The sequence below is a fragment of the Epinephelus lanceolatus genome, chromosome 24 (genome assembly GCF_041903045.1).
Source record: "Epinephelus lanceolatus isolate andai-2023 chromosome 24, ASM4190304v1, whole genome shotgun sequence".
Classification (NCBI taxonomy): Eukaryota; Metazoa; Chordata; class Actinopteri; order Perciformes; family Serranidae; genus Epinephelus; species Epinephelus lanceolatus.
In genome coordinates, this window is record NC_135757.1 from 7,671,089 (window position 1) to 7,684,613 (window position 13,525).

At 40.7% G+C, this 13,525-nt stretch overlaps 1 protein-coding gene and 1 non-coding gene across 2 annotated transcripts; both read left to right on the plus strand.

Moving 5' to 3' along the window:
- Nucleotides 1–8,654: 8,654 nt before the first annotated feature.
- LOC117249854 (uncharacterized) lies at nt 8,655–11,859 on the plus strand. The gene is made up of 3 exons (XM_033615651.2): nt 8,655–8,834; nt 9,162–9,615; nt 11,682–11,859. Exons 1-3 carry the CDS (start codon nt 8,751–8,753, stop codon nt 11,684–11,686), a joined length of 543 nt encoding a protein of 180 aa, XP_033471542.2. The 5' UTR covers nt 8,655–8,750; the 3' UTR covers nt 11,687–11,859.
- A 416-nt stretch (nt 11,860–12,275) lies between these two features.
- trnat-cgu (transfer RNA threonine (anticodon CGU)) lies at nt 12,276–12,347 on the plus strand. The gene has a single exon. It is a non-coding gene; the product is annotated as a tRNA-Thr (tRNA).
- The last annotated feature ends 1,178 nt before the right edge of the window (nt 12,348–13,525 follow it).

The window sequence follows — 13,525 nt, forward strand, 5'->3', positions numbered from 1 at the left end:
GGATCCTGTGCTTCCAGCTCATTTTTGCATTGTGTTTCAAAAACCCCAAACCAGCAGCACGCATTGCTTTACAGGACCGCTTCATTGGAGGGGAAAACTCCAGTTGACACGTCCACACACACACCCCCCCCCCCCCCCCCATCCCCCCCCCCCCCCCCGCTCAAGCAGCAGGGCCCCAGTTAGACTCCGTTTGTCTTCACTGTCCCCTCCAATGAAGCCAGCGTCTGCGATGATGCCTGCTCTGGCACCAGCTGTCATGTTTTGCCGTTTGTTTGTTTTTCCATATGTTCATGTTAGTATTCTTTAAGGTAGAAGGCACGGATGGATTACAGTCCAGTTCATTGGTTCACAAATAAAAAGTTTTAAATTTTCAGCTTTTCAAGTCCAGTTTTTTGCTCCCCCTTTATGGGATGTGAACAAAACTTGGTGGGTACGTTCAGGACTGAGTGCTGGATGTCTTCACTGGGTTTAATCAGGATTGGTCCAAGACAACATGAGCAATGGGCTATAGAGAGGAATTTTTGATTGATGGAGACCATGGTTTTTTTTGACCAATCTTGGTCATTTATAGTACAAACGTGTACCTCAGTTCCCCACTGTTGTATGACAACTTGTGTGTTGATAGAGTCAAAATTAATTTTACTGTTGTTCACACAATGCAAATAAGCCAAACTCCATCATGGTGAGTTCTATAGTCCAAGCGTGGATGTATAAAGAGAACTGGATGCAGCGTTGGAGGTGGGGCCCCATTCATTCCATCACAAGTTGCTCAGTGGCGCATAGAGCCAAAGATGTCCAAAGGCCTCATATACCTGTATAATTACCCGGATGATCAGACTCTGCCTGGCCCCCAGGAACGCTGCTCAGCCTTGCAGCCAACTTTTCCCAGTGGCCACTCACAGTGAAACGAGTTAAACACAGTTAAACAAGTCATTTTGCGGTGGAGGTGATGCTCAAAAAAATGTATCCACTTATTTACAGACATCTCTTTCACCATGTCAATCAGGAAAAAGTGTTATCCGGCTGCAGGGCATTACCTGACAGATGTTACTACATTAATTGGCCTGAGTCCAAGAGGCTTTTTGTTGGGCACATTGAACTGGATATGTGTCCCAAATTTCAAGTCAATCAGACTTACAGTGTGGGTGGCTGGGCCTTGCCAAAATCACCTTGGGTGTTAATCACAGCGCCTCCATGTGGATGATTGGGGTTATATTACTTTGGAAATACCACAGTGCCAATATAGAGAGATGCCAAAAGAAGTACAGAGAGGGGAAGATAGGCATTAGTTAGAACTTGACTCTAACATGTCACATGTAGTGTTTGTACATTCACTTCCTGTGGTCGTAGTAAAGTATGTCAACAAAAATCATGACAAAATGTCATAGTATAATATGTCCTTGAAAAGTCATGAAAAAACGTTGTAGTATAGTATGTCGTCAAAATTCATGAAAAGGGATAGTAAAGTATGTCAAGTTTATTTATATAGCACATTTTATGCCACAAGCGCAGACTCAATGTGCTTAAAAACAGAAACAAAGGTCCATTGTACATGACAAAACATAATCATGATAAGAGTGACTAAAATTTATAAAAACACAAGATGTAATCAAAGGTGTTAGTTAAACAAGATAAGAGGATATCTTTCTTATCACGGTTAAAAACAGGAGATAATAACAATAATATTAATTCAGTAAACCTAACTAAAAGCTTGTGAGAATAGATATGTTTTAAGTTTGCTTTTAAAAGAAGACACTGAAGTAGCAGACCGTAGTTCAATTGGTAACGAATTCCAGAGAGTGGGACCATAATGACTGAAAGCACCAAAACCTGAATTGGAGTTGATTCTGAGTATTGTGAGGAGACCTTTGTTTGATGATCTAAGAGATCTCTCTGGTACGTACTCAGTGAGCATGTCAGAAACATAGAAGGGAGCTAACCGATTAAAACATTTATAAACAATAAGAAGAACTTTAAAATCAATTCTTTGTTTTACTGGGAGCAAGTGTACAGCTAAATAAAAAGGCTAAATGCGCCCGGAAAAAAGGTGATTTGTGTAGCAGCAGGATAGCTCAGTGCGTAAGACTACTGACCTTAGTGCGAGAGACTGGGGTTTAAATCTCCTCAGGTTGATGGTTTGATCCTTATCCAGGGCAGGTGAATTTATAAAGTCCAACACCCAAATAAAAAGGCTAAATGCGCCCGGAGAAAAGGCCATATGTGTAGTAGCAGGATAGCTCAGTGGTTAAGGCAACTGACCTTACTGCAGGAGACTGGGGTTCAAATCTCCTCAGGTTGATGGTTTGATCCTTATCCAGGATAGGTGAATTTATAAAGTCCAATGCCCAAATAAAAAGGATAAATGCACCCGGAGAAAAGGTGATTTGTGTAGCAGCAGGATAGCTCAGTGGGTAAGGCAACTGGCCTTAGTGCGGGAGATGGGGGTTCAAATCTCCTGAGGTTGATGCTTTGATCCTTATCCAGGGCAGGTGAATTTATGAAGTCCAACACCCAAATAAAAAGGCTAAATGCGCCCGGAGAAAAGGTGATATGTGTAGCAGCAGGATAGCTCAGTTGTTAAGGCAACTGACCTTAGTGCGGGAGACAGGGGTTCAAATCTGATGCTACCATATGCACGTCATGGCACGGCATGGGGGAGCCAGGACGCCAGGAAAAGTGGGGATGTCATCATCCCCCACATTGAGTAAATGATTAATGCACACTTCACTATAAAAAGTTTAACAGTAACCTGTAACACTAATAAACTATTGTAATCTAGGATAGACAGGAGACAGTAGCTAGCCTTGGGCGTGAAGGTGGCTAGGACTGGGGGACTGGAGGATGGATAGGAAGGTAGCTAGCTAAGCTGAAACAAAACTTAATGTAAAAAACAAAAACAAAACTTAATGTAATAAGTAAACTAGACAGAGTTAGCTAGTTAACAACACTTTTAATGTCTAGTTACTTAATTGTTGGTTTGATGGTTAAAATGTCTAAAAATGTTTAAGAAACTTCGTCTGTGTTTCTTAAACATTTATTAGACATTTTAGACTGGGGGACTGGAGGATGGATAGGAAGGTAGCTAGCTAAGCTAAAACAAAACTTAATGTAAAAAACAAAAACAAAACTTAATGTAATAAGTAAACTAGACAGAGTTAGCTAGTTAACAACACTTTTAATGTCTAGTTACTTAATTGTTGGTTTGATGGTTAAAATGTCTAAAAATGTTTAAGAAACACAGACTTCGTCTGTGTTTCTTAAACATTTATTAGACATTTTAACTTAAAATGAATAAACTGTCTAATAAACTTAAAATTAAATTTAGCTACCTTTCCTACACCTCCTAGGCCTAGCTACCTTCCTTTCCATCCTGCCATCCAGTCCACATTCATGCCCAAGGCCCAACCATCCTTTCCTACACCTCCTAGGCCTAGCTACCTTCCTATCCATCTTCCCTATTACCCCAGTCCTAGACACCTTCATGCCCAAGGCCCAACCATCCTAGCCACCTTCACGCCCAAGGCCCAACCATCCTTTCCTACACCTCCTAGGCCTAGCTACCTTCCTATCCATCTTCCCTATTACCCCAGTCCTAGACACCTTCATGCCCAAGGCCCAACCATCCTAGCCACCTTCACGCCCAAGGCTAGCTACTGTCCTGCCCTCCTGTTTGTCCTAGATGTAGATTACAATAGTTTATTAGTGTTACAGGTTACTGTTAAACTTTTTATAGTGAAGTGTGCATTAATCATTTACTCAATGTGGGGGATGATGACATCCCCACTTTTCCTGGCGTCCTGGCTCCCCCATGCCGTGCCATGACGTGCATATGGTAGCATCAGATTTGAACCCCCGTCTCCCGCACTAAGGCCAGTAGCCTTACCCACTGAGCTATCCTGCTGCTACACAAATCACCTTTTCTCCGGGCGCATTTATCCTTTTTATTTGGGCGTTGGACTTTATAAATTCACCTACCCTGGATAAGGATTAAACCATCAACCTGAGGAGATTTGAACCCCAGTCTCTCACACTAAGGTCAGTTGTTTTAACCACTGAGCTATCCTGCTGCTACACTTATGGCCTTTTCTCCGGGCGCATTTAGCCTTTTTATTTGGGTGTTGGACTTCATAAATTCACCTGCCCTGGATAAGAATCAAACCATCAACCTGAGGAGATTTGAACCCCAGTCTCCTGCACTAAGGCCACCAGTCTTACCCACTGAGCTATCCTGCTGCTACACATATGGCCTTTTCTCCGGGCGCATTTAACCTTTTTATTTGGCCGTTGGACTTTATAAATTCACCTGCCCTGGATAAGGAGCAAACCATCAACCTGAGGAGATTTGAACCCCAGTCTCCCACACTAAGGTCAGTTGCCTTAACCACTGAGTTATCCTGTCTACACAAACAGCCTTTTCTCCGGGTGCATTTAACCTTTTTATTTGGGCGTTGGACTTCATAAATTCACCTGCCCTGGATAAGGATCGAAACTCCGATCTCAGAATACCCAAGCAGCTCTTCAACAGCCTGAGATATTCCATTCTCTCCTCTGGATAGTGGTCTTTAAAAATGTGTTAGTACAGTATGTTGAAAAAAAAGTCATAGTATGGTCTGCCTTTAAGTGAGAGTTTGCCTCTATGCATTGATGGCTCTTTTTTATTCTGTTTCTGCATTATGTTAAGGAGAGCCATATAGACACATGCTGAAAATGTGGCCCATTGGCATTTTCTGGCTTTAAAAACTGTTGAATTTGTAAATGAATAGCCCAGGTATAGCGTGCTGTCCAAAATCATGAAAAAACATCATAGTATAGTGTGTCGTCCAAAATTTACAAAAAAACGTCATGGTCTACCATTCAGCACACATTCATTGTCATCACTGTACAATAAGTGGTATGCAGTTCATCCACTGAGTAGGATGATCTCTTCTCTGTTGTATTGGACACAGTTGTACTGAGCAGAGTTGTATTGGACAGAGTTGCATCAAAGGTATGACCTTCCACATCTGCAGAGGGCTCCACAGTACTCTCCAACTGTATCACAGCCATAGACAGAATCAACCAGAGATACAATCAGTGCTTCTCAAAGTCAAGGATGCTTCCTTGGTAGGAGAAGTCAGGTCCTACAGAGGCTAGGCAAGACCCTTTCCTAACATATGGTGATCAGAAATTGGAACAGGCTAGCGAGTGCCCAGGTGTGCATCATTTGAAGAGGCTTTGCCTTCAATCTTGGAAAATGGTACACAAAGAATTGTGGGTTCTTCTGCCCCGCTGGGAGTGCACACATGCTATCTCAAAAATATCCTGAAGGACGGACTCGGTCCCTGGTAGAGTTTGGCAGGATTCATTGATGTAGCATTCTTGAAATTCAGCAATTTAAAGATCTATCCTTGACTTTGTGAATCACCATCTGACATTTAAAACCTCTTTTCTTAGCCAAGACGGTGCAACGACCTGTGACTCGTGCTGTGCTGCCCCCAAATGTATTTACTCCTATGCCAAAGTAAATGAATTTGTGACAATCTTGTATTTTGGACTGTGTGTCATCTGACATGTTTGGGCAACTGACCACTTGGACATTGGACTTCAGATATCAAAAAGCTAACTATTTGTTTTATAGGAACACAAAGCCAATAAACATCTGCATAACATCTGCTACAACTGCATATACAGAAGGGACAGATGCTATTTGGATGAAACTATGAAAATAGTAGGTGAGATTGACGATGGAAATGCAGGGAAAATCTTTACAGAGTATAATTTAAAGGCTAATAAACAAAAATTGATCATCAATTGCTTGTCTAAGTAAGTAATGTAGCAAAAGGTGAAATGTTTCCACCCAATAACATACTTACAGGTTCCTACTGCTGCTTGAATGTTAAGTACAGAAGAAGAAAACAAAATTATGGGGTAAAGGGAGTAACAATTGACCATTTTAGAGGAAAAGAGAAATGAATTATACTCTTAATGCTGTTTTATCTTATTGTCACTGTGCAATAAATCCCATTATAAACTTTGAGCATATTGTAATTTAAGTGGTCTGAGAGAGAACAAGACTTCTGCACTTCCTCTGGGCTCTGTTTTCAGGCTTTAGTAAATCTAGCCTGTGACGGGAGTTTGGCCAATTAAGGTCAATTTAGAGAAAGGCTGCTCATATTGGCTGTTCTACAAATGCAGACATCCCTTTGGTGAAAGCCAGATTTAACCTGTTTAATCATAATTTTTTTCCAGACATAAAACTATCCAAATCATCTGCCACTGGTAACCCTTTGAAATAGCCAATCTTTTTTGTTTTTTGTTTTTTAAATGTTCATGGGAAAGTAGGTGTAAATGTGTGTTTTATGGTCGGTCACAATTGTGACCGCTAGGATAATGTGTGGTATCTACCATTTATTGACCAAATTGCCATAATCTCCATTGCCATTGCATTGCCACGAGACACATTCTAGAGTGACTACTTTACCAGTAAAAAAAACCTCCTATACATACATATATCACCGATTTGTCAGTGGCCTTTTCTGCATCTGCTATTGACGTATTGACGCGCTACCAACACTGGGACGCCAACAAAAGCACATGATTGGGTTTAGAAAAAAACACCTTGGTTTGGCATTCAGGAAGCAAACACTAGGCTCCCGGGTGAAAGTCTGGGGTTTGTTGGACCCATCCACCACCCCTCCTTCCCACTCTATACAGACTTTCCTGCTACTTATGTGACTTATATAGGCTCATTTATGCTCCCTTTATGTACGAAAATGTATACGTCCCTTTACAAACGATGTTGCCATCACTGCCCACATACCTCCATGCGCCCTTTATGCTGGCATGGATGTTAACCAATATATCCACCAGGGGGCAGCCCAGCGTCAAAAGTTTATGACAACAACAAACTCAAAAACAAACATGGCGACTGTGGAGGAGATATTGATAATGTACCTCTTGCATAAAAGACAAAAACAGAGGCAGCGTTGTAGGAGGCGGTGGTCGGTGAGGCCGTTAAATACATCGCGACTGGAGGACGGAGAATTCTTTTCTCTAGTACTGCCGATGAGAAAAATTGAATCGTTATTTCTTCTTTGTGTCTCACTGGAGCTACGTATTGGGTAGTGACAGCAACACTGCCCCCACGGTTCCTGGTGGTACTGCTCCGTTTGGCCCGTATCCGTAAGCTTTATGGAAACGTGCAGAAATACGGACGAAATGAACGCAGAGCACGGACAGAAGGTTCCGTCCGTATCCAGATCCGTATTTAACGTTGAGCATAACTGAGCCTTAAGACGAACTCAAGGCTTACAGCTGCGGCTTCATGTTTTTGTTAATGTAGCTAATATTAGTTTGTTGAATCAGTGTGTCCTTCGCCTCACTTCCTGCCGCTACAGACCACCTCGCTGGGAGGAGAGCAGGCAGCAGCTTTCAGGACTGACCCCCAGTCAGCAGCCACAACAACCGTGAATCCAGCCAGTGCAAACCCCAGCTATGACGTACCAGACAGCCCCGACTCCCCGCCTGATCAGCAAACTTTCTGTTGCTGCTGTTACGCAGATTAGACCTGGTGCTGCCGCTGGTAACCAGCCTGCTGTAACACTTCATGCTTGGGGGTTTGCGCTGGCCAAATTCAAGCTAATTAAGCTGCTGACCAGAGCTCCATCTCCTGAGCTAGTGCCCACTCTCCTACCAAGAAAGCAGTCCACATTTGCGGGGAGCAAGGCAGAGGGACCATGTGGTGACTAGCAGCTAATGATAGTCAGTCAGTATATTGGAAACTGTGGGAAACTGTGGGTTACTGTGGGTTACTGTGGGTCAGTTGGGAGGGACTGAAGACAGTGAGGGGGGAGCTGCAGGAGGGCGACAAACTTTCATATTCTGCTTTTGTTTTTTTTGCCTCTCTGGATCTCTGCCTACCCCAGCTTTTTAGGTTTTTACTTCTACTTAAGTACAAAAGAAAAAAACAAGACTGTAACACGGTTTAAAAATCCAATGCCTAATTCATGGTGGAGGGAGGGTCACACACTTTCCCCCAGTCACTGAGGGAGGCTCAAGGGCAAATATTTGGAGCTTCGCAGAGGGTCAAAAAACAAAACTTCTCTGATGAATAAAAAAACAGCCCCTAAATGATTTATTTTTTATATATTGGGTAACTTTGGGGTACACTAAAGAAAAAAAATGGACCTTACTGTACCCCACACAGTTTTGGCAGTATTATAATTGTAAATAATGACTTCTGCAGTTTGTATGAGTTTTATTTTAACAAGATAAAGTGGTGTTGTATCAGTGTGACGGGTGCCATGCGACAGTTTTGTGTAAAAGGATTTAAAGGCCTGTCCCTAATATACGCCTGCTGAGTCCAGTGATTTAAGCAAATAGGCTGGGCTGCTAATTGAAATTTAATGATACATATGTGGAAATAATGCTAGTACTAGTAATACTATAAATTCCATGGTAACAAATTGATATATGCTGTCATTTTGATTTTTTCCCCCTGTTTTTACAAATGCCATGAAGTGACATCTCAACGGTCTGGTCGAGGCCTAGACTTAAAAAAACAACATCGTTATTTGTTGATTTTGCACCCACAAGAACTTTGCTCTCTTTACTCATTTGTTTTTTTACTCTGCTGTAGGAGTGAAAGCAGGTTACAGGTCAGCGCCGTGTGTGGGCTGAGACAGGGATATAAGAAACCGTGTGGCCAGGAGGCGGTTATATCACCTTTGATTTAGCCATATCAGACGTGGGGGAACAAGAAGACTGTTAAGATGAAGACAGCATTGATTGTGGTTTGTGTGCTGCTCCTGGGGTGGACCTGGACCCTCCAGGGCGTCCCTGTTGAGGTGAGCCAGGTGAGTGGCTCTAGGCATTTTTGCACTTTTGGTAGATTATATGCTATTCTTTTTCTCACTGTCTCTTTTAAGTCTGTCATACTGGTTCTATGTATGTAAAGTCTTTTAAACGATCTATTCAGCCAATTCTGATTTAGTTATGGCACTAATTACTTAATTACGTATGACACCGTTGGACATGGTTAACAATTCTGGACTGACACATTACTAACTTTAAAGTGTTCAACCCAATCTTGAAAGCATTTAAGTAAATATGTGAAATATTAACATCAGAAATTTTAAATCTTGTTGCATCTCTGACCGAGTCTGTTTGTGGCTGTGATACAGGAGAAAGCTGAAGATACTGAACATGAGGTTGCTACCGAGGAACCTGCTCACTCCCATGCAGATGTGTCCAACGAAACTGTGTCCAATGCAACTGCGTCTAATGCAACTTCACTCGATACTCATGAGCATGATTCACATGAGCATGGTACACATGCGCCTGATACTCATGACCACGGTACCCATGCGCCTGATTCACATGATGACGGTACCCATGCGCCTGATTCACATCAGCATGATTCACATGAGCATGGTACACATGCGCCTGATACTCATGACCATGGTACCCATGCCCCTGATTCACATGACCACGGTACCCATGCCCCTGATTCACATGACCACGGTACCCATGCCCCTGATTCACATGACCACGGTACCCATGCGCCTGATTCACATGAGCACGGTACCCATGCGCCTGATTCTCATGACCACAGTACACAAGCGCCCAATGCAGCAGGTAAGCAATGGATAAACACTAAAGATGCTTCAAAATTTGACAGTGATAGACATAATACTTAAACACCTTCTGAATAAGGACTTAAAGTTTGTTGTGAACACTGTGTCATATTGGGTTGCATTGCTTTCAGTTAAAGTTGGTCACATATGAAGTACTGTACCTTCTTGCCAGTGCATTTTTTCTACATTTATATGTAGTAGTGACTTTAAAGAATTGATGGTTAAATAATTTAGCTTTTGTTTGAACTGATGCAGCTCTGTTGGGCCTCTTTGGTCACTGCAGGTGTCCCATGTTGCTTTTAAAACAGAGTTTTGACTACAGCTGACAAACGCTGCCAATTGTCATTGTCACTTTGATATACCTGTAGATTCAAGTGTTTTAACTTTACTTACCCACTGCACTGTACATATATATCCTCCTGAGACCTCAAATTTTCTTTGGTATGCATTTTTAATTTCTCCTAGCTATTTGGGATCAGTAGGACCTGGTATAAAAGTATAAAAACTAAATATTGTCAATGATAATAAAGTCCCAATGTTCTCAAAAAAGGCGACAATAAAATTGGTTTTCAACCTCAATGCCTGCCTAAACTCCGGCATAGAGGACGACAGAGGAAGCTGAACAACTCCGCTCGTTTTTCCTTCTCTTTAATGAAGCAGCTGGTTTCCAGAGAAAGAAACAGTCAGTAATAGGATGATAACCTTAAAGAAAAGACCATAAAATCATGTTAATTAAATCAGTCAACTTTCAATTAACTGAAATCTTTTATGTTAATCACTTAAGTTAAATCAATCAAGTTAAATCAATAATCATAACCAATCAGACATTATCTGTGAACAAAATATACCCAATAATTAATTTTAACAATCAAATTCATGTTATACTAAATATCTATTTAATATATTTATGATTGCCAATGATACTATTGCAAACCAAACATCTATATTCTAAATAAATAAAAAAATAAATTTAAATTATTTACCTATTTTAAACAATCACAAAATTACTTTTAATCGCACTTTTAACCAGTTTTCTAAATATGGAAATTCTCTTTTATTACTTCCACTTTCAATTCAAATAAAATCAGTAAGTTATTATCAATCACTAAATTTAATCAAATTCCATCCAGCAAACGAACTCACAATTGAGTCATGTCAACTTAAACCTTTAAATGAATATATACACACCACTGAACTATAGATCCTGCTATCAAGCTAATCAAATTCAATCCATCAATAGAATTAAACTATCTTCAGCCACCAAACACAACTCAGACATAAACCACAAACACATGACATGCTCGGCTAAATAAGGTGAACAAACATTTCTAACCAAACCAAAAAATAACTTGCACCACAATGAATGAATGAGTGAAACTATTAACACAAACACATATTCTACTTGTGCAGATCAAGTTAATAATTATCATTCAAAAGCATACATACCAGTAGCTTCTCTGCAGTCATCTAAGCATTGATGCATCAACCATCTCCCTGGCTCGTCTCCCTGCAGGCCACAGCTCACCTGTCCAGCTGAACCTCCTAATCAAAGCCAGCCTCTCTCTCTCTCTACCTGCATGCCAGGGACCTGAGCTGCCACACCTATTCAAATTAATTACCTCAACACGATAATAAAGTCCCAAGTCCTCAAATGAGATGACAGTAAAGTCCAAATGTCCTTAAACAAGACAATAACAAAGTCCTGATGTCCTCCAACGAGTACTTTCTACTAGATAGCTGCTACCACTGTTAAAATAGGTCAATTTTGTTGCCATATCAAACTACAAACATTATTAATCATAAATAAATTAGTTTCAACCATTACATTTGATCAGGTTTTGTACCTTGTCCACTTTTGTTTCAGGATCAGCTGAACACTGACTTGGCAGAGATGGCCACCATCTTGTTTTTACATAGATTGGTGTATTGTGGTCTTACTACCACTAGATGGCACTACAAGTGTCTATGAACAAGGACAACAGGAGGATATATCTGTTCATGCAGATTTACAGCTAATACCTACCCAAATGTGATTAACACATGAAATGTATTTTTGCTCTTTTACAGCTTAATAGCTCTCCAAGCCAAAGTGTTGATGTCCCGATGAAGGGCTTTCTGAGGCCGAGCGACTGAAGGCTGAGTGAGATGAAGAAACGTCGCCGCTCATCTTACAGATACTCTTTCAGCACTTACAGAATGTGTGAAGTCCTGTCACAGCAGATGACCAATAAAGCAACTAACTCGCTGTTCTGTTGTGTTGATGTTTGTTGTTTAAAGGATTAAATGACAACTAACTTCCCTGGTCTCTTGTTGCCCTGTTCCCAACTTTTTTGAAACATGTTGCAGGCATCAAATTCAAAATAGGTGTATATTTACAAAAATATGGCGGGTCAGAACTAAGTCCAATCCACATTGGGGCGTGGCACATTGTCCTGCTGGGGGGCCGCTGCCATCAAGGACCTGACAATTTGGTCTGCAGCCGTGTTTGGGTGGTTGCTGTGTGTCAAGTGGCATCCAGAAGAACACCAGAACCCAAGGGAACAAAAGATGTTGTTGTGTGCTATATTGATTTGTTGAATAACAGAAAACCCACAAGACAATAAACTACACCTGAATACTTACAAATCTCAATATGATAATAAAAAAATAAGCCCAATAACAGGCATGGTGGCCAAGTGGTAAGGCGTTGGTCTCGTAAACCAAAGATCATGGGTTCAATCCCCATCCATGCCTGGGCTTTGCAGAGCTTTGGACTCCTAGATGGTATCCGTGTGATGTGGAATAAACAAACAGTCAGCATGTGGCTGAGTTTTGCACTTCCATGACCAATAAAAAGAGGGAACTGGACATACCGGAAAGGGGAAAAAGATTTAACACTCATTCTTGAGAACTGGGACCAAACAATACATATGGGGCTTTTCAATTTTTACTCTTCAACTAGGCTGGGAAAATACATTTTAAAAGCTAAAAGTGTTGACTATTAAACCTTGTAAAGGGCCAACCACTCTCTAATTTAATTTCTTTTCTTAAATACCATACACAATAAAAGTCAGAGGTTAGATCTGACGGAGAGCAGTCGTAGTGAGTAGCCATTTTATTTTTCAAAGTTGCCAAGAGTTCTCTTGATACTTATCAAAACACTAATTTCTATATTAAGTTTGGATTTATTATGCCCAATATTATTTAATGAATTTATTAAAATTACAAAGCATTGCAAAACTTCAGCAGCATTCCTGCCTTTTTGGAAACCAGGAAGTGAGACAGGAGCCCTAACCCCTTATATGGCTGATTAAATAATGTTTTTATGGAAAGCTGATGGCATTGATAATGAATCTGGGACACATCTTTAAAGGGTAAACATTTTTACAAAAAATTATATATATTTTAAAACAAAGATGATTCATTTTTTTTTACACATTTTTAATTGTTGAAGTTGTGATTTTTTTGTCTGGGTATTTTCTGGTTCTGGGCAAGTTTATTGATTAAAAACTGAAAGCAGATTAAAATATTTTATAAATCCCATTCATGCATATAAATCCTTTAAAAATACTGTTTCACCCCGTAAATTAAATGTTATAATTTTAAGTTCTAGAATACAGCGCAAGTTCTGGCATAAACCCCACAAAATAATCTTAAAACCTTGATTATTCAACCATACCAGTGCTAATAAGTTGCTCCTCTATCAGACTACGAGTTGTAGACGTGAAGGAGATAACTTCTGTCGAGTTATTAACGCCTTGAAAACAGAAACACATTAACGGCTTTGCAGACAGAACCAACGTTGCCATCCTTGAACATTTGACAATGAAGGACACAATAGACGGGGTCACAGTGGCCTTGACCTTCAACCTTTGACTACCAAGTTGTAGCTAATCAGTTCGTCGTTGACTCCCTCAAGGTGTTCTTGAGAT

Bases quoted from the DNA above. Each gene is read 5' to 3' on its own strand.
- LOC117249854 (XM_033615651.2), top strand. From the start codon at position 8,751: ATGAAGACAGCATTGATTGTGGTTTGTGTGCTGCTCCTGGGGTGGACC. The intron at 8,835-9,161 runs GTGAGTGGCTCT...GCTGTGATACAG, and splicing joins TCCCTGTTGAGGTGAGCCAG to GAGAAAGCTGAAGATACTGA.